At 48.6% G+C, this 18,167-nt stretch overlaps 20 protein-coding genes across 20 annotated transcripts; 8 read left to right on the top strand and 12 right to left on the bottom strand.

Annotated features, from left to right (window-relative positions):
• Positions 1–210: 210 nt before the first annotated feature.
• Positions 211–3,693, top strand: OGAPHI_004762 (uncharacterized protein; the record flags this gene model as incomplete). The annotated part of the gene is made up of 1 exon (XM_046205875.1): positions 211–3,693. The coding sequence occupies one exon, from the start codon at positions 211–213 to the stop codon at positions 3,691–3,693; it is 3,483 nt and encodes a 1,160-aa protein (XP_046060328.1).
• On the bottom strand, positions 526–1,476 carry OGAPHI_004763 (uncharacterized protein; the record flags this gene model as incomplete). Its single annotated transcript, XM_046205876.1, has 1 exon — positions 526–1,476. The coding sequence occupies one exon, from the start codon at positions 1,474–1,476 to the stop codon at positions 526–528; it is 951 nt and encodes a 316-aa protein (XP_046060329.1).
• Positions 1,723–2,623, bottom strand: OGAPHI_004764 (uncharacterized protein; the record flags this gene model as incomplete). Its single annotated transcript, XM_046205877.1, has 2 exons — positions 1,723–2,330; positions 2,410–2,623. 2 exons carry the CDS (start codon positions 2,621–2,623, stop codon positions 1,723–1,725), a joined length of 822 nt encoding a protein of 273 aa, XP_046060330.1.
• Positions 3,694–3,881: 188 nt separating the features above from the next.
• OGAPHI_004765 (uncharacterized protein) lies at positions 3,882–4,862 on the top strand (the record flags this gene model as incomplete). The annotated part of the gene is made up of 1 exon (XM_046205878.1): positions 3,882–4,862. The coding sequence occupies one exon, from the start codon at positions 3,882–3,884 to the stop codon at positions 4,860–4,862; it is 981 nt and encodes a 326-aa protein (XP_046060331.1).
• Positions 4,863–4,900: 38 nt separating this feature from the next.
• On the bottom strand, positions 4,901–5,581 carry OGAPHI_004766 (uncharacterized protein; the record flags this gene model as incomplete). The annotated part of the gene is made up of 1 exon (XM_046205879.1): positions 4,901–5,581. The coding sequence occupies one exon, from the start codon at positions 5,579–5,581 to the stop codon at positions 4,901–4,903; it is 681 nt and encodes a 226-aa protein (XP_046060332.1).
• OGAPHI_004767 (uncharacterized protein) lies at positions 5,058–5,627 on the top strand (the record flags this gene model as incomplete). Its single annotated transcript, XM_046205880.1, has 2 exons — positions 5,058–5,252; positions 5,325–5,627. 2 exons carry the CDS (start codon positions 5,058–5,060, stop codon positions 5,625–5,627), a joined length of 498 nt encoding a protein of 165 aa, XP_046060333.1.
• A 98-nt stretch (positions 5,628–5,725) lies between these two features.
• Positions 5,726–6,331, bottom strand: OGAPHI_004768 (uncharacterized protein; the record flags this gene model as incomplete). Its single annotated transcript, XM_046205882.1, has 1 exon — positions 5,726–6,331. One exon carries the CDS (start codon positions 6,329–6,331, stop codon positions 5,726–5,728), a length of 606 nt encoding a protein of 201 aa, XP_046060334.1.
• A 101-nt stretch (positions 6,332–6,432) lies between these two features.
• Positions 6,433–6,708, top strand: OGAPHI_004769 (uncharacterized protein; the record flags this gene model as incomplete). Its single annotated transcript, XM_046205883.1, has 1 exon — positions 6,433–6,708. One exon carries the CDS (start codon positions 6,433–6,435, stop codon positions 6,706–6,708), a length of 276 nt encoding a protein of 91 aa, XP_046060335.1.
• A 24-nt stretch (positions 6,709–6,732) lies between these two features.
• On the bottom strand, positions 6,733–8,226 carry OGAPHI_004770 (uncharacterized protein; the record flags this gene model as incomplete). Its single annotated transcript, XM_046205884.1, has 1 exon — positions 6,733–8,226. The coding sequence occupies one exon, from the start codon at positions 8,224–8,226 to the stop codon at positions 6,733–6,735; it is 1,494 nt and encodes a 497-aa protein (XP_046060336.1).
• A 137-nt stretch (positions 8,227–8,363) lies between these two features.
• OGAPHI_004771 (uncharacterized protein) lies at positions 8,364–9,965 on the bottom strand (the record flags this gene model as incomplete). The annotated part of the gene is made up of 1 exon (XM_046205885.1): positions 8,364–9,965. The coding sequence occupies one exon, from the start codon at positions 9,963–9,965 to the stop codon at positions 8,364–8,366; it is 1,602 nt and encodes a 533-aa protein (XP_046060337.1).
• Positions 8,608–9,311, top strand: OGAPHI_004772 (uncharacterized protein; the record flags this gene model as incomplete). The annotated part of the gene is made up of 2 exons (XM_046205886.1): positions 8,608–8,657; positions 8,744–9,311. The coding sequence occupies 2 exons, from the start codon at positions 8,608–8,610 to the stop codon at positions 9,309–9,311; spliced, it is 618 nt and encodes a 205-aa protein (XP_046060338.1).
• A 545-nt stretch (positions 9,966–10,510) lies between the features above and the next one.
• On the bottom strand, positions 10,511–11,482 carry OGAPHI_004773 (uncharacterized protein; the record flags this gene model as incomplete). The annotated part of the gene is made up of 1 exon (XM_046205887.1): positions 10,511–11,482. One exon carries the CDS (start codon positions 11,480–11,482, stop codon positions 10,511–10,513), a length of 972 nt encoding a protein of 323 aa, XP_046060339.1.
• Positions 11,483–11,675: 193 nt separating this feature from the next.
• Positions 11,676–12,557, top strand: OGAPHI_004774 (uncharacterized protein; the record flags this gene model as incomplete). Its single annotated transcript, XM_046205888.1, has 1 exon — positions 11,676–12,557. One exon carries the CDS (start codon positions 11,676–11,678, stop codon positions 12,555–12,557), a length of 882 nt encoding a protein of 293 aa, XP_046060340.1.
• On the bottom strand, positions 11,936–12,313 carry OGAPHI_004775 (uncharacterized protein; the record flags this gene model as incomplete). Its single annotated transcript, XM_046205889.1, has 2 exons — positions 11,936–12,161; positions 12,261–12,313. 2 exons carry the CDS (start codon positions 12,311–12,313, stop codon positions 11,936–11,938), a joined length of 279 nt encoding a protein of 92 aa, XP_046060341.1.
• A 169-nt stretch (positions 12,558–12,726) lies between the features above and the next one.
• Positions 12,727–13,638, top strand: OGAPHI_004776 (uncharacterized protein; the record flags this gene model as incomplete). Its single annotated transcript, XM_046205890.1, has 1 exon — positions 12,727–13,638. The coding sequence occupies one exon, from the start codon at positions 12,727–12,729 to the stop codon at positions 13,636–13,638; it is 912 nt and encodes a 303-aa protein (XP_046060342.1).
• Positions 12,987–13,448, bottom strand: OGAPHI_004777 (uncharacterized protein; the record flags this gene model as incomplete). The annotated part of the gene is made up of 1 exon (XM_046205891.1): positions 12,987–13,448. One exon carries the CDS (start codon positions 13,446–13,448, stop codon positions 12,987–12,989), a length of 462 nt encoding a protein of 153 aa, XP_046060343.1.
• Positions 13,639–13,654: 16 nt separating the features above from the next.
• Positions 13,655–14,935, bottom strand: OGAPHI_004778 (uncharacterized protein; the record flags this gene model as incomplete). Its single annotated transcript, XM_046205893.1, has 1 exon — positions 13,655–14,935. One exon carries the CDS (start codon positions 14,933–14,935, stop codon positions 13,655–13,657), a length of 1,281 nt encoding a protein of 426 aa, XP_046060344.1.
• Positions 14,936–15,035: 100 nt separating this feature from the next.
• Positions 15,036–16,685, bottom strand: OGAPHI_004779 (uncharacterized protein; the record flags this gene model as incomplete). The annotated part of the gene is made up of 1 exon (XM_046205894.1): positions 15,036–16,685. The coding sequence occupies one exon, from the start codon at positions 16,683–16,685 to the stop codon at positions 15,036–15,038; it is 1,650 nt and encodes a 549-aa protein (XP_046060345.1).
• Positions 16,686–17,073: 388 nt separating this feature from the next.
• OGAPHI_004780 (uncharacterized protein) lies at positions 17,074–17,814 on the bottom strand (the record flags this gene model as incomplete). Its single annotated transcript, XM_046205895.1, has 1 exon — positions 17,074–17,814. One exon carries the CDS (start codon positions 17,812–17,814, stop codon positions 17,074–17,076), a length of 741 nt encoding a protein of 246 aa, XP_046060346.1.
• OGAPHI_004781 (uncharacterized protein) lies at positions 17,216–17,896 on the top strand (the record flags this gene model as incomplete). The annotated part of the gene is made up of 2 exons (XM_046205896.1): positions 17,216–17,265; positions 17,398–17,896. The coding sequence occupies 2 exons, from the start codon at positions 17,216–17,218 to the stop codon at positions 17,894–17,896; spliced, it is 549 nt and encodes a 182-aa protein (XP_046060347.1).
• Between the last annotated feature and the right edge of the window lie 271 nt (positions 17,897–18,167).

Here is an 18,167-nt window from a genome sequence, read left to right on the forward strand (position 1 = left end):
GGTACAATCGCTTAAATTGATTTTCTGGCTGTGCTTAAACTGAAATTCGTAGCAAGCCTGGTTACAGGAACACATGTGACCCGGGTTGATGTCATAGATGAATTGCTAACGAAACCAAAAGAAAAGCCACATGGCAACCTTGCTACCGCAACAGATGAAATTCGGATCTTGACATAAATACTGGGGGTTTAACTCAATTGCATTCCAACCATGACCGACTTCAAATCCGACACTTCTAAAGCAAAGTCTTGGGCCTCAGAGGCCGAAGGTGCTGCATCCCATCAACCAATTGATGATCAAACACCTAGATCTGTTCACAACTCGAACGTTCCTGGTTCTTTCGATTTCCAGTCGTCTGGGGACAAGGACTACGATAACGCTGCTTACACATCTAAAACCAAGGCAGAAGACCCATCTTCTCCTACATTCAAGGCCAGCGAAGGTCACGGAGATGCTCAAAACGAACCTTCTTTGGCTAACAAGCTGATGTCTGCCATTGGAATTGGCGGTGGCAGCACAACTAGCTCAGGCTCCGATTCTGCTACCAATGCCGGTACTGGAGCTGGTATCAGTAGCAGCGGTGGTAACCCAGAGCAAGATGCCGCTCAGAACTCTATTTCTACAAAGACCTTGGAGAAACAAACCGGAAAGGCACATTCTTATGTGGACAAGGACGGTAACGAGTTTGAGGTGATTCCTACGGACAGAAACGTCAAGTACTCTTCGCTCGTGGACCCTGTTGTTGACGAGAGAGATGTCTCGCAAACCAAGCAAAACGTCAAGGATATCTCGCAGGACAGACACGGAGCTGCAGACATCAAGTCTAAGAAAGACTCCAGCTACCAACAGGGAAAGGACCAGACATCTGGCGATCGCACGAAGACTCACGACTACGCAAAGGACAAACACGGAGATTACGCCAAGGATCAGACCTATGGGAAGGATGCTACCTACGGTAAGGACGCTACCTACGGACAGCAATCTTATGGTAAGGATGCTTCTCATGGACAGCAATCTTACGGAAAAGATGCTTCTCACGGACAGCAATCTTATGGAAAAGACTCCAACTACGGACAACAGTCGTACCACGATACCTCTGCCAAGAACTTGGGTCCTGCTGTGGCCGGTGCTGGTGTTGGAGCTATGAGTGGGGCTCCTGGTCAGACCTACCATCTCAAGCAAAACGAGGTTCTTGAGACTCAAGAGGGATACGGAAAGCCTGACTCTTACAAACAGCAGCCTTCGTCTTACGATAAGAAGGCTAGTTCTGGCTACAACACCGCCCAGGGTGCCGGAAAATCGGACAATGTTGGAGTGCACAGCTCTTCTGGAAACGCCGCTTCTTACGGGAAGACTAGTTCTTTGGATCAGGACCCTGTTCACGGTGCTACTGCTCCTGCTGACTTTGACAACTCGGAAAAAGCTGCTGCCACCTACGGTGGAACTCACCAGAAGAAGAGCAGCACTGGTAGCCATCCAGGTGGTGTTGGTGCTGGCGCAGTTGCAGGCGCTGGTGCTGGTGCTGCTGGCTACGGTGCTTCTCACCACAAGAACAACAGTGCAGGCTCTGAAGGTGAGAGCGGTAAGTCCAAGAGCAAGTGGAGCAACGTTTTCGGTAGCAAGAAGGACAAGTCTGACACATCAAGAAAGACAAGCTCCAACACTAGCGATCCATCTGGAACTCAGTACGGAACTGTTTACCAAGATGTTCACGATGATAACCTAGCTACCAGAAACGTTTCTGGAAAGACCGACACTTCCAAGCTTTATGAGAGCGAGAAGAAAGGTCAGCCAGAAATCGCTCAATTGCAAGCTCAACAGGGATACACCTCTGCTCACGGAGGCCACTCTGGCACAGGAACTGCCGCTGGTGCAACTGCTGGTGCTGCTACTGGTCTTGCTGCTGGCTCTGCTACCAAGTCTCACGGTAAGGGTGAAAAGTACGACTCTTACGGCAATGACTACAAATCTGGCTCTGGCCAAGATACCGCTTCGACCAACGAGTTGAGAGGCGCTCCTGGAGTCACAAAGACCCAGAGTGACCCATACGCCAGCTCTTATGGTCAAACTGGTCAAACTGGCCAAGCTGGCCAAGCTGGTGCCCACGGTGCTTCTGGCACTGGTTCTGCTGCTGGTGCGGGATCTGGTGTGTCTGGTCAGAAGGAGTACGGATCTCTGGATCCTAACACCAAGAACACCGACTATAACAAGATCGGCTCCCAGGCCAAGGACTATTCCCAGAAGGGTGCTCAACAACTGGACAAGTCTGGCAAAGGAGAGTATTCCAAGTACGTGACTGGTGCTGGGGCTGGAGCTGGAGCTGGAGCTGGCTACTTAGCTGGAAGACAGGCAAAGGGTAGCCACAAGGAGTCCGCTGGTGAATCCTCAGGAAAGACCGGCCAATCTTACGGTTCTGATGACGCTTATGGTAAGTCGGGCCAGCCTGAACAAACTTATGCAAAAACCCAGGGATACCAAAGTGGCCAGGGTTACCCATCTCAATCCACCAACCAGGATTACGGATCTTCCCAGGGCTACCAAAAGGGTGGTAAGGGTGACTACGCCACTGGTGCAGGTGTTGGAGCTGGTACTGGAATTGCTTCTGGATCTCAAAGTGATCCATCTGGTGATTTTGACAAGCTGAATCTCAAGGACAAGACCGGATCCGGCTCTGCTCAGTCAGGACAATATGGCCAATCCGCTCAATCTGGTCAGTACGGACAAGCTGATCAGTTTGCCCAGTCAGGAAAGACTGCCCCTGCTGCTCACGGATCAGGATCCAAAGGCTTTGACTACGACAAATTAGGTTCCCAGGCCAAGACTGTTGGTCAGCAAGGAGGCAGCCATTTGGATAAGGCAGGTCTTGGCGAGTACTCTGGCTACGCTACTGGTGCAGGTGCTGCGGCTGGTGCTGGTGCAGGATACTTGGGAACCAGAGCTGCTGGAAAATCCGACACTTCTGCCTCTAAGGATCAACAGTACTCGCAAGGCGGATACGAGTCGCAGAACTCATCAGGATACGGTTCCGGTGCTCAACAATCGTCTGGCTACGGATCTGGTGCACAATCCGGATACGGAAGAGAAACCCAGGGCTACCAATCTGGTTCTCATGGCTACACTGCCGGTGTTGGTGACACTCACCCACACCAGCCTAAGGGCGAGTACACTGCAGGGGTGAGGGACGATGAAAGAAACGTGCCGTACACGTCTGGATTTGATGACTCCACTGCTCCTCATGGACACCACAGCCATCAGGGCTACCAGAGCTCCGGCCGCGGAGCTGCTGCTGGTGGAGGTGTCGGCGAAGGCCCTAGAAGTCAGGGCGCTGCTGCGGGCGGAGGTGTTGCCGAGACAAAAGGCCACCCTAGTTCTGGTGCTGCTTACCAAGGCGGAAAGTCCACCAGCGGCGGTCCACACGTTCCTGGTACCAAGGACAATGTTTCTTCTCCAGGTAACGCTTACTTGAGCGATGACCAGAACCACCTGGCCAACCAAGCCGCGACTGCTGCATCCCGTGACGAGCGGGTTGGTGGTGCTAGCGCATCGTCTCCTACGAAGGGTTCGAACCAATATGGCAACCAGTACCCTGACCAAGACGAGTCGAACACCAAGATTCTAGACTGGGACCAGGTCGACAAGGCCCACCCTCAAAAGGAAAAATTGAGCACCAAGATCAAGAAGATTTTCAACTGATGGCCACAACTGTATGATGTTACGATTTTGTTTGTTTGTTTGTGTTTGAATAGTTTATTATGAATATCAAGTTACACTAGCTACCATAACTGTAGAAAAGACCCCTGACACCAAGTTTTTATTTCTGGTGTCAGGTGGATCCGTATTTAAAAAGAAGACAACCGAACAAAACAAGTTTAAATTATAACATGTCGTTCAAGTTTCCAAAGGTGGATTTATCCACGTTGCAACAGTCGTTCCAGCAAACGACCCAGCAATTGACAACAAGTTTCCAGGACAACTTGGTGAATTTGGAGAAGGAGGTTTCGAGTCTCAATTCGAACCTTTCTCCTATTCTCAAGAGAACAACACGTTCGTTGCAGGAGAGATTCGGCTCCATTGACGATATTTCTGAACTTCCTCAAGAATACAAAGATTTGGAGAAGAGAGTTGATAACCTCAAAGTGTTTTACAAGAAGCTATTGAGCATCACTCAACAGTATGAGATTGAGAGTTACGATTACCCACCAAACTTGAAGGAGTCTATCCAGGATTACACCAAGTTGATCAATGAGAAATTTGCTGGTCTTTCGCAGGCTACAACTACCTCAGAGGCAGAGGCTGTTTTGTTAGCCACTTCGAAAGATCAAACGCCAAAGACGTTTGCACACCAATTTGCCAAAGGATGTACTGCTGCTCACGATGAGTTTGTGAGCGGCGAAGACCACTCCTCGTCGCTGGCCAAGGCTCTGTTGAAGATCAGCGAGTACCAGACGAGAATCGGTGATGAAAGATTGGAGCAGGACAAGTTGGTGATCACCGAGTTCAACGACAAGATCCGTAATGTGCTGCAAGGGGACTTCCAAAACACGCAAAAGCTCAGAAGACAAGTTGAGACATCGAGACTGAACTTTGACACGGTCAGAGCTGAAGTGAAGGCAGTGCAACACGGCGACGAGTCTGTGGAACTTCCTGTTGCCATCTCGAAGAAGCTCGAGACTGCCGAGGATGAGCTTGTGAGTGCTACTGAGTCTGCTGTGGAGTCGATGAAATCTCTCATCAAGCCGACCGAAGGTTTGAACTTGCTCAAGGTGTTGATGAAGATCCAGCTCAACTACCACAAGAACGTTGTTTCTGAGTTGTCGTCGTTGGTCGATGAGCTTGATACCCTACCTCAGGATGATGATTAAATATGGAACTAAAGATTATTCAAACTAATTACATCGATCTAATGAAGTTGACCGCACAGCGAGCTGTTTTTGTTGATATTCAGCACGATCGAGAGCCTGTTGAAAAACACCTCTCCGAACGCAATGCCGAGACAGATCGCAAAAAAGTAGAGCAGGATAAACGACATGGCCGCCAGCATCAACGCATAGCCAAACATGGTAGCTGTGAAGGCGATCAGTAGTCTAATGATGTCTCTTTTCAGTTCTCCGAATCCTGGGAAGAAGGTGAATTTAAAGATCTTGGCCAATCCCAGAGATCTGACGCTCACAGATCCACCATTTCCTGTGCCTTCTTCGTCTTTTTCTGGACCGCATGCACAGTTGTCCAATTCCTGGATCAAAACGGCGTTTGTGAGGTTGTGGAACACCTTCTGTTCCAAGTAAGCGCTCAAGAAGAACAATCCTCTCAGGAACACGGCCGAGAAGAAAAGCACACAGAAGATTCCAAATGCTTCACCTCCGGACGATGCGCGCAACGTGTGGAAAACGACAGGGTACTTGTTGTATGAGGTGACCAGATACGAGTTCATTCCCTCCATATCCATTGAGGAGTCGGTCGACGACGACATATCCATCGACATGCTGGACGAAGCGGTAGCTGTCATGTCCATCATCGAGGAACTGGAGGTGGCCGTCATATCCATGGCCATGCTTGAGGAACTAGAGCCGCCCATATCCATCTTTGTTAGTTTAAGTGGAAATTGTGCTCAATTTTTTGGGCCCTGATGTCCTTATATGTTGATGGTACGAGGACAAGAGAAAAATATTTGCTCATGTGCAGAAAATAGCCAATATTTGCTCACTGCAGCACAATTTATTTTTTCTCAATGTTTTATCGGAGGTCTATTGGTCTTGTTGCGGATTAGTCTGATGTAGAGCCAATCAATGGCGTCTTTCACCCCGTCACCGGTGATTGCACTAACCGGTAATACACGCGAGTCTCTGGCGTTTAGAGTTTCTGCAATCGGGTTAAAGATCTCCTTGATATCCACAAGTTCGAGCTTTGTTTCGTCTTCTCGGTCCTGTTTATTGGCCAGCATCAGAATCGGAAGCCCCTCCATCAACTCGTTGCTCATGACTCCTGTCAGCACGTTGGAACATTCCACCAGCCTGTCTCTATCACAGGAGTCGATCACAAACACAACAGCGTGCGAATTCGCGTAGTATTCAGACCATAATTCCCGTAAACTGTCCTGGCCGCCAACGTCCCAGAACTTGAGTAGCACGCCGTTCACCGTGATCGTCCCCACGTTCTGGCCAACAGTGGGGAGGATTCTTTCCGGCCGCAGCTGCTTATAATTCGGCACATAGATCGATTTCAGCTGTTCCAGGAAAGTAGTCTTGCCCGCATTGTCCAGACCAAGAATCAGCACAGAGTACTCGTCTTTGCGCGTGTACGACGTGTACAAACTTCTGGCTAAATGAAACATTTGCACGAAAAGACGGTGAGGGCTCAAAAAAACACCTTTGCAGATCAGCGTCGATCGGCGTACTAAATGAAGTGAAAAAAAAATTGTTCATCCATTCGCTCATGAGACTGTCTCTAGTTGCTCTGCGCAGGTCCGCATGGAAAGGTCCGTACGTCGTGCCGCTGCCGATTGCCGACGCTAAGAAGACAGGTACCCCGATCAGAACAAACGCCAGATCGTGCACCATTCTCCCGCAGTTTGTCGGGCTCAAGTTCCAAGTCCACAACGGAAAAGACTACGTTCACATCAACATCACAGAAGACATGGTGGGGTCCAAACTCGGCGAGTTCGCCCACACTCGCAAGCGCTTCAGATACACTCAGACCAAGAATAAATAATTGTACATAGCCAACGTGAAATACTCACCGTTCCCGACGTCCACTCATGATTTTCGACTCCCGAAGCTGTCCCGTGCGGTCGATCATCGGCCATCTGCTCCAGCCCCCCAGCTTGATCACCAGACACGTAGCGTTATCGTCGCCGCCAATCGACTCCACAAACTGGACTACCTCGCGCGCGGCCTCGCCCGGAGTCCCGCGTAATGCACCTTTATTGTTGGTGGTGCTTGTAATCAGGTCAACTACCTCCTGGTCAGACAGCATGTTCGTCACGCCGTCAGTGACCAGCACAAGGAAACAGTCGTCGCCGCCAAAGTCCACCATATTCGTTTTCTTGATGTAATCGCGGTGGTCCCGCTTGTACTTTTGCAACAACCGAACGTTGCCAACCAGAAACTCGCTGATTTCCGGCTCCGCAGTGACTCCAATATTCTTGGCCGTGAGATCGCCGAACGCTCGGGTGTTTGCATAGTTCAAGAAGCGCTCCTCGCCAAACGAGTCCGTCATCATGAGCCCCGTGCTGTACCTGGTCAATCTTCGAGACTCTATTGGATTGGACGGGTGGTGGTCTTTCGTCAGACTCCTGGCTGTCCCGTCTCTATCACACAAAATCGCGCGTGTGTCTCCAACATGAGCAATCACCAGCCGACTCAGGACGTCTTCTTCGTAGAAATACCCGTTTGGATTTGTTTTATCGTAGTCAAGCGTGTAGAAAAATGCACTTGTTGCGGTGGACCCTGAGTTAATCAAATGGTCTTTATTCTGCTTCAGGTCGTTCATTTTGTCCTCGAAATTCAGAAATTGGTAATCCGTGTACAGAAACCCGAGTAGAATGCGTAGCTTGAAGAAGTCCTGTCCCGAAATGCTATTTTTGAACTCTTCGTAATCCCAAAGCCTGTGGTTCTCCAGGTTTGGGTCGTGAATCAATAAGTTGCCCTGGATGGATCGTATATAATTGTCTAATCCCATGCTGTTGATAAAATGCAAGTTTTTCCGCCGCGTCCACCGTCTCCAGTACCCTCCGATTTCCTTTTGATAGAACTTGAATAGTTGGTTGATGCTCTTGTCACTGATCTTGAACTTTTCAATGTTCTCAAGCAAATGGTTCCGAACGTATGTCGAACACTCGTTACCACCGTGGCCATCGAAAATACTGAAATTGAACACTTTTGTCTTGGACGAGACGCTATTGTATTGCGGCTCTTCTATCTGGCTTATTCTTGCCTCCAAAGACTTGTTGTCTGTCCTATTGCCCAAATCGACCGATTTCTCGTTGAAATCAATATCCAAGATCCCCACCTGGTGGTTGTCTTCGTTGTACAAACGATTTACCCGCGAACTGTAATATCCATAGTTCGAAGGTACCTTCAACATGGAAACATTGAAGGTGATTGGGGAACTTTGCGCCGTGTTTGAGGCAGATATCGATAGATGCTGGGACAAACAGCGAACAAACTGTCCAATTGCCGCTCGCCCTTGCCGTCCCTCCCGGGATCTTACTCTCATACCGTGATACATCCACTAGCCATCAACGGCAATCCACTTATCTCGGGACTTTTTTTATTTATTTAAATATTATCCCGGGCTAAATAAATTTATTTAAGGTAGGACCCAACAGTGGGGTGTGAGGTGTGTCCCGTAGCGCGAATCTCCGTTCATATCTCCATAATATCATCCTCGTCGATAAGCATGATGTCGTCGTCTCGTAGTAGTCTGTTGTCATTGTCGAATGAGATGTTGCTGTTGAGCGAGATGCCTGTCTCCGAGCTCGTGCGGTGACTTGGTGGCTCGCTACCAAGCCCCAGGTTGTATGTACGCAGGCCATCGTATCCTGGTCTGGAGCCCCTTCTCGGGAACCTGGAAACAATTCCTCCCACGTAGTCTTTCAAAGAGCTGAAGATGGACTCGCCCGATTGGTTAGACGAAAGAGTCAACGGTCTGATGGGACTGTCGAGGATCCGTTCGTCAGCACTTAAAAATCTCTGGACAATCTGCTTACTTTCCTGAATACGGGCATTTTCTCTGGTCGACCGAGACGAAGGTCTATTTTCAATATCTGTGGCTTCTTCGTTATCGTCAGTGTCCTCAAAATCAAGCTCCTTGATGATGTAGTCAAAGAAAAACAGCCGAGACAGCCATTCCTTGACTTTTTCCCAGAATCTGAACACCGTCAACAAAATTGGAATCACAATCAGTCGCGGAGCCATGTCGTTGAGGAAGTTACCGAGCGAGATCAACTGGATGGAGTTGCCGAAGAACAATTGGAACGACGAGTTTTTGGTGAACTTGGCGTCCAGCAACATGAGGAAGTTGTAACTCAATGGAATGGTCAACCGACACGCGTAGCTGATAAAGAAGATCGTAGACACCGGGTCCGACGACTGGTTCGACTCCATGTGGTAAATGTTGAAGATCTTCACCTGGGTAAGAGACAACATTGCGCACATCAACATGAACGTGAGCACCAAGAACGAAATGGCAAAGATCTGGATGTAGATCTTGGTAACGTCGTTGGTCATTCCTGCGATAATCAACTTTATGAGAGAAAATTTGAGTCCGTGGAACGTTTCCGACTCGACAATTATGGCAGAGAGAACGGCTAATCCAATGGCCAAAAGTTTGCCAAACAATGGCTGCACATACTGGACAATGTAGTAGCTCAGTCTTGGGTTTTTAATGAGAGGCCGTTCAAGTCTTGGAGTATATTCTCCCAGCAGGGACGCATTCACCTTATCTTCCAGCTTTATCACTTTCTCCACCGTCACCTTTAAGTCAATGACATTGTGGTTGTACTTCCACTTGAGCTCTTTCAGTTTCTTCGAAACCTTGTTGAGGAACTTTGTGTTGAGCTCGTCATTAGTTATCTGTTCGACGCCATGATACACCATATCGTTGTATTCTGGAGGGATCGAGCGCAAAAGCTTCAGGATCCAGTCTCTATATTCCAGATTGTCAAGATGTTCCAATGTTCTGAGCCTTCCACAAAGCTCACGGAGCTCGAACTTGGTGTCCTCTAATTCCTCGTTCAAAACGGGGACTTTCAAGTACATTCTGTGGAGCTGCTTTTGATAGTTCCCACTCGTTTCCCATTCGTGTCTCGGGAGGTAGATTAGACCGTGGGCCATCAGCCACAGAGCAAGAACCAAGGAGTAGATGTGACTAACGGTGATGACCAAACTTTTGAGGAACTTGAAGTTGAGCCACGAGGCGTGTCTGATCAGGATGTAGATCAAAATGAACACGCCGCACGCAATCATGATGATTTGGAACTTGATCAATTCTATCACAGAGTACCTAAACCGGTCTCGACGCTTCAAGTATCCGGACCCAAACCAGTACTGAAAGAATGGTAAGATTATCCATGTTAATGTGAAAGTGGTCCAATAATTAAATCTCCAAAGAAAAAGCACTGTTGATTGGTTCAGGTAGAAAAATGAGTCCTTGAATTGGGTATATGTGTCTGTAGAAGTGGATATCAAGTCAATTGGTAAGAGAAAGATGATGGAAAAGGGTAAGAACAAGGAAAACACAAGAATCACCGACAAGTACAACGGCTGTTCAGTGAGCTTGATGAACTTGTTGATTGCAAATCCCGACAACAAGAACGTTGATACAAGGAAGAACGTTATGGGGATCCACTAATAACGTTAGAAGTCCGGATCATATTAACTTACCATCGCAATGTTAACTGTATATTTTATATCTGTTGTCTTTTCAGCCACAAAATCTTAAAGGAAATATATTATTTAGTGCTTAGCCACAATAGCCGAGATGATAGCTACTTGGATTATGTGAATGGCAATTAGTCGCTTTGGACCAAAAACTTGTACCGTTTCTTGGTGACACTCACAACATCGCTCACAGCATCGTCGTCCACAAACCATGCGATGCGTCCAGCGGCCTTCTCGTTGATAATACTGGCAGGAAGACCTTTGTCTGGTCTTTCCATGATGGTGCTGATAACCGGGGCCTTTGTTGCACCTTCCACAACGAAGGAAACTCTGTTCGAGTGGCAGATCACGGGAACGGTCAATGTGATTCTGGAGGGAGGGCCGGAAGGTGCGTCTTCGACAGGAGCACACCAGGCGTAATTCTCTCTTAATGTTTCGTGATTAGGGAATAAAGAAGCAACATGGCCGTCTGGAGCGCATCCAAGCAAAATTAGATCGAACATCGGAAGTTTCACAGAGTCTTTGTACGCAAAACCTTTAATCAGGGTCTTTTCGTACATGTCTGCGCATTCTTGTGGGTCGCTTAATAGAGTCTCGTCAATGGGGAAAATCCTTGGATATCCACGGTCTTTTGGTATCTGATCAAATATCTGGGACTTGGCCTTGCCGTAATTGGACTCTGGTGAGTCAAAAGGAACAAGTCTCTCATCTGCAAAATAAACGTCCCATTTACTCCACTCAACATCGGTCCGACTGAGTAACCCTTCGCGTAACACACCAATCAAAGATCCTCCACTGAGTCCTATTCTGAACCTTCTGTTTTCCTCCTTCTTCTTTTTGCGTTGTTCTTTGGACGAGGTTGGCGTTGCGTTCCCGCTTAAATTTATTGACGATGCACTTTGTTCAGCAATATTTCTCAACGATTGCGATCCATTCGAGTTCGCAGACAGATTCTTTGAGCTACCAGCTTCCGAAATCGACTTCTTACGGTTGTTGTCTCCAAATAATGCGTAGTTCTGAGCAGCAACAACGTGATCTGCTACAGCCTCAGCGACTCCGCTGAACTCTGGGAATGAGTATATCAAGGGAACCGCAGTTGTCATTTCCCACAATAATTACTCTTATATGTTGCGCTAACTTGTTCTTGATTGGTTGCTGGTCTAACTATCCTTGTTTTTCTGGTATCTTGTTTATTTTTCCCCTCTATCGTGGGCTTGTTCCGCCTACCGCAATATTATTTTTTTCTAACAAATTCTTTTCGCTATCAGCCTACACTACAAAAAACCTTACCGAACAATGGGCTCCATTCGTGATAACTTGGACCTTATCGCCAATGTATACAAGCGATTTTTGGCCTCCCGAAACATCAACACTTTTGCTATTGATAGGAACGGGTCCCAAATCTCGTTGCTTGCTTCCGAGGGCAAATTCCTGGTCTCTTTAAAAGACGGTCTTTATACTCTGGAAAATACAACAAAGGACGTCGACGGCACACCGCTGTCGTTCTCTGCGTCGCTCGCCTGGCCCGACGGGCACACAGTGAACTATCCTGTTGACTACGATAGCATCGATCCCGACCTGCTATCTGTGCTAATTTCTGCGATCACCAGGAAGCTGGGCCCGTTTTTGCCAGAACCGGTCTCTTCGAGCCAATCTGTGCTACAAGAATCCGTTTCGCGTGCTCTGCCACCTTCAGAGTCGCAGTCAGCCCCCCAATTGGCCTCTAATGTCAAACCATCGCCTGCATTAACTGCCCCGGCTCCCAAACCTCTACCGTCTGTGCTTGCTCCGCCAAGATTCGAGGACGAGCACCAGATCCAGTCCGACCGCACATCCACTGTCTCGGCACCTGCTGCTCAGTCGGGAACCAGCGATCTCTACCCTGGCGGAATCAAAGACCCTATCCTCAAACCGTACCTTGATCCACTGGCCATCAACGGGACCCAGGGTGGGGGCATGCACCCCACCGCGTCAGATCCCATGTTTGGCGGCCGCTTGCCGGACCCTCGCCACGGGATCAGGTACTCCGACCCGCTAATGGGCCCGGACGACGACCCTGAGCTTTTGGGAGCAGGACTGCCGGGCCACCTGGGGCTACCGGGCCAGGGTTTCAACCGTCCACGGGGTCCACCAGGACCCCCGGGTTCCTTCGGTGGCGGGTTCAACGGGTTCATCTAACACTTTATGACGACATGTACACTATCGCAAAATCGAGTTTGGGTTTAACTTTATGAAATAATTAATTGTAGAGACTCGCTTGACTAGCGAGTTTTTAGTTATTGTTGGGAAAAAGCCGCTGGTGCATTTATTATAGGTCCTCGTATAAAATAATTGAAAAAAAATACCAATGTTGGGTCGGATGACAGGGCGTTTAGGCGTGCGGTTCTCATCGCACGCTGTCGGCCTCGTGCGGCAGAAGACGTTGTCGGACATCACCAAGAGCTACAAGGCGCGTGAGCCGATCGCTGTTGTGACGGCACACGATTTCATCACAGCCCGGATCGCTGACTCCAGCACCGATCTGGACGTTGTTCTGATCGGCGACTCGCTCGCAATGGTGTCCAAGGGGTATTCCTCGACACTGGAGATCCCATTCGATGAGTACTACTATACGTGCAAGTCTGTGCTTCGTGGAGTGCACGAGAAGTACGTGATTGCAGATCTGCCGTTTGGCTCTTTCGAGGCGAGCGTGTCCCAGTGCGTTGAGTCGGCGGTCAAGCTGATGAAGCTGGGAAAGATAGGATCGCTGAAGATTGAGGGTGGGTTTGAGCACGCTGCCCAGATCAAAAGACTCGTGGAAATAGGAATCCCCATCACAGGCCATATTGGACTCAAGCCCCAGCAATTCAATGCAACGGGAGGATACAAAGTCCAGGGTAAGAAGGCCCATGACGCCGCAAATATCTTCAATGAAGCCAAGTTTTTGCAGGAGCTGGGGTGCTCAATGCTGGTGCTCGAATGTATCCCGCACCGTTTGGCAGAGTACATGACAGCCAATCTCAACATCCCCACAATCGGAATCGGATCAGGTCCAGGCACTTCGGCCCAAGTGCTTGTCCAGGCAGACATGTTGGGCATGTTGGATTTCAAGCCAGCCAAATTCGTCAAGCAGTATGCCAACTTCTACTCCACAGCTACCACTGCCGTGAACAGCTACGCTCTCGACGTCAAGGCCAAAAGTTTTCCCGAACTCGAAACACACACCTATCAGATGAAGAACGAGGAGTTCGACGAGTTCAAAAGCCTTGTAGAGTCATAATAAATAGTTTAACGGTCTATCTATAAACGGTGCTTCCACGCACTTGCACGGGCGGCTGCTCGTTCAACGTATCGATTTCGCCCGTGTCGAACACCAGCGTCCGGCCATGCTCGGACACAAGAATGCTGTTCTGGCGGCCGTTCATCCGAGCCAGCTCCTCGAGCTGCTCTTTTGGCTCCATGTATTTTTCAGAGCTCAGAATAAACGTTCCCCAATGGACACCAACCATTTTCTCGATGCCCATATCGTTTGTGATCCGCACAGCTTCTAATGGACTAATATGACGCGGCCGCTGGTGCCACTGCGGACAGTATTGACCGATCGGCAGCGCCCCGAACTTGACAGGCCCGTATTTTTGTCCAATCAGTCTGAAAAGGTCTGACGAGTAGCCTGTGTCTCCACAATGGAAGAAAATCGACTTGCCGTTGCGCAAGATCATGAACGAACACCACAGCGTCTTGTTGGTATCGATAAGCTGCCTTCCTGACCAGTGCATTGCTGGAAGACAAACCACTTCGTATTTATCTGGCGAGTCTGTTTCGAGAGTGACCCGGTCCCACCATTTCATCTCTATCACGTTGGAGACCCCGCGCTTGGCCAGAAAACGTCGCACGCCCACGGGCACGATCCATTTAGACTTGTTTCCAATTCGTTTGACCGATTCCTCTTCCAGATGGTCTGGGTGATCGTGAGAAACCAGAACGTACTCTGGAATCTTCACCTGTTCCATCAGATCCTGCAGCTTGATTGCAGATGGAGCAATGCGCTGGGGTCCAACCAGACGGCTGATCAGATGGTTCTCGAAAAGAGGATCGGTCAGAAATGAAACGCTCCCGATCTGGACTAACGAACACGACTGGCCAAACCACGTGAAAGTGAGTCTATCACGAACAGCAGGAAAGTCTGCATCGGACGAAAACTCCTCGTTCTGGCCTGTAGCCCGGAGAGTCTCAATGTCGGGGGTGTGAATAGGAAGACTAGCTCTAAGTTCCTCGTACGAAGAAGGAAGCCCGCCGCGTTTGCCAAACTCAAACAGATCGAGCACCCGCATCGCAAAAAACTCAAAGATCGTCTGTGGCCGGTACTCCGGGAACGGGTTCTCGAACCGCCCATTCACCGTTAAGGTGTCATACTGGCACCCGTCGCACTCCCCATCGTCTTCGGACTGCGGATGGGCGTCCTGGACCTGCTGTCGGCGTCTAATCTCCTGCTGTGTTCGCACATAAATATACGTGGTATATCCTGAATAGGCGGCTAGCACTCCGAGTCCAAACTTCCACCTCAGAGCAAGCACCATTCTTTGTCTAAATTTATTTAATTTCTCCTACGCGCAATTATTCCGTACATTATTTTTACACTGGGTTCGTAGTATACCACTGAAAAATGCAAAGGCCGGCTTAATGCTGGCCATCAACGACCAGCGACTCGTCATCGTCGTCATCGTCGTCGTCATCGTCATCGTACTCCTCGTCGTCGTCGTCATCATCCTCGTCCTCCTCTTCCTCGTCTTCTTCTTCGTCCTCCCTCTCGTTGGCTTTCTTGAGCTTCTCAGCATGCAACTTGCTCATCTTGCGGAACAAAATATCAACAATCTCGCTCCATTCGCGCATGCCGCCCATACCGATGTCTCCACAAACAAGAACTTTCTCAATTGGCCGTAAAACTTCCATGTACTTGAAATCCTCCTTGATCACCGCAAGATGCTTCTTCGTCACAGGATGCGTGTACATCAATGTGTTCATCGCAGGCGCAACAAGAACAGGGATAGAAGGATTCCACACTCTGATGATCGACGTCAATAAATTATCCGCAATACCATTTGCAACCTTGGCAAGCGTGTTGGCAGAAAGCGGCGCAATCAAAAAGATATCGGCCCACTTGCGCAGCTCAACATGAAGAATAGGGTCGCCCGGCTTGGTCATCGGCGTCGACCACTCCTCATTTTCTCTCCAGATCTTCACTTCCGTGGAGATCTTCAACCCGTGCAAAAAGTGCTCAGCAGCCTGTGTCACCACAAGCTGGATCGAAACGTTGTCGACACCATACAGCTTGAACAACTTATCAATAATCATTGGGATCTTGACAGTGGCAACAGACCCGGTCGCACCAAGAAGAATATGAATCTTGTCATCGTCTTCTTTGCTTAAATACTCGGTAAATGGAACCACAGGTCCAGTTGGTGCAGAAACAACAGTCTTTGGCGTCGTTGTGGTTCTCCTCTTGATCGGTTGTGGCGATGGAACCCGACTGTCGCCCGATAAAGGTTGAAAAACAAAATCGTTTTTGGTTGCTTCAGAGTTAACATTTGGAAGCGTCTTTGGTGAGAGATCGAACGACACAGGAGAAACCACACCGGACGAGGAAGACATAACTCTTGGCGATGGAAGATTGCTATGGTGCTTATCGCTCAAAACAGAGCTAACACTGTGCTCCCGAGGCTCTTTTACCACGACGGGAAAGTGAGGGGCAGTTGTTGTAGGCGTGGTTCTGGCAGACTGGATATCAAGATGCTTGACCTGTTGCGGGAGATCGTGGATGTTCTGACTAGCAGGGTGGTTTCCAGAAGGCTGTCTAGAGCTTGGAACTCCAGAAGTTGTTGTTTCCAGAAGAGTCAGTTTTGTGGTCGACGGGCGTGCACTGATGGATCCACGGTGTTTTTGAGCGTTCACCGGTGGAACCTGGAAAGAGATCGATCCGGAGGACTTAATTGGGGTGCTTGCCTCCGAAGGGAAAACTGTTGATCCTTGATTGGATCCGAGCGGCGTGGAAAGATCCGGATCCGCGGCGGCGGAGGTTGCCTGAACCACAGTGTGGTCTCCCTTCTGGTCAGAATCCAATGTTGTTTTCAATGAAGGCAAGTTGGGTTGCTTTGGCCCGAGGTTGCTTGCTGAACTGCCGGTTTTGAACAAGATGGGCCTGGGAAGAGGTTGTTGTGTTGATTTGTGGGGAACGTTGCTTTTAGGCGGTGGCACTTTTTCCTGGTCGCTAAAAGTAGGACCCTTGCTGTTACTGCGTACAGTATTAATAGATTTTTCTGATAAGGACATGTTTCAAATTGAACTCGAGCAACTGTAGAGTATGCCGGTAAAAAGACACTTGCTTAATAGAAAAAAAGACAACAGGTGGTAGTTTTGAAAGGTATTTGTGCAACAAACGACGCTGCTAATGGCTCACAATACGACGTCGACGCCGTTAAACAACAATCAGGTGTCAAACCAAACGACTTGATTGGTTTAGAATAGTTTGCCAAATATCCTTTTTATTTCTCCAAAACAAAAAACCCTTTTCTGACTTTTTTGCTTAATCCCCTGACGTAGTAAAAATAAGAACAAAAATTTTTTTTATTCGTTTAATCAAAATCGCGCACGGGCTGTGCAAAATCCTTCTTCAAGCTCAAAACTAGCTACCTCCATATTATACAATAATTTATGCAATCTAGCTCTTGCGGAACTCGCTCAGCACCGGATAGATGGCCTCGAACGCCTTATAGATCTCTTCTCTTTGTTTGGCACCGGTAAGAACAATTTTTCCAGAAACGAAAATCAGTAGCACGATCTTAGGCTTCACCATTCTATAAATGAGACCAGGGAATAATTCCGGCTCATACGAACTGAAAGTTCCGTGCGCGTAAGCGAGTCCTTCAAGTCTGATTGGGAACTTGACGTCACACGATCCAACAATATTCTGGATCTTGAAATCTGTGAATTTGGCGTTGAATCCGAGCTTCTGGATGATACGTGCGTATTTTCTAGCAGCAAGCTTCGAGTCGTCCTCGGACTTGGCACCCGTGACCACCATTTTGCCCGACGCAAAAATAAGTGCTGTTGTCTTGGGTTCTCTAATACGCATAATCACGGCAGCAAAACGCTTTGGGTTGTACTCTGCATTACGTGCATGCAGCGCGATAGTCTTCAGTTCTAAGCGACAGTCCAGATTCACTGTGGCAACGATGTTCTGTAACGTAGGCACTATTCCAGAGGCTGCTGCATCGTCGGCGATCTGGTCCTCCATGTCTAAAACCTTTTCTTCCGGCTCTTTCTTAAGAATGTCATATTTATCTGTGTCATGTTGTTCATCTTTGACCATGTCTGTTGGTACCATTGGGAAGGCTAATGAGCCTTGTGCGGTGAAGGCCTTGGCCCTGGCTGCTGTGGTTGGGAGCTTCAATGAATCCATTTTTACAACTGTGATTTATCTATATTACAACTCATCCAGCTATAAATCAATTGCTCCGGGGAAAAGATGCTCAATCAAATGATTCCTTTCCTGGTGGGACTGAGTTTGTGCTTTATTAAATCTGTGAAGATGGCAGTTGCACAATAAATACTCCTTGCACCGAAATTTTTGGGTTGAAAAATTTCGCGAATTGCAACGGGGGGGATGGGGTCCTATTTATAGTCTCGGATTCGAGATTGCGAAAAAATACTCAAACCCGGGTAACTCAAATAGGATATGGTGGCAATTGCCTTTGGAGGATGGTCCGGTGTCTGTGAGCGCGAATTATAGAATGCATGATACTTTGGCAGTAT

The sequence above is a fragment of the Ogataea philodendri genome, assembly GCF_020536065.1.
Source record: "Ogataea philodendri strain CBS6075 chromosome Unknown scaffold15, whole genome shotgun sequence".
NCBI lineage: Eukaryota > Fungi > Ascomycota > Pichiomycetes > Pichiales > Pichiaceae > Ogataea > Ogataea philodendri.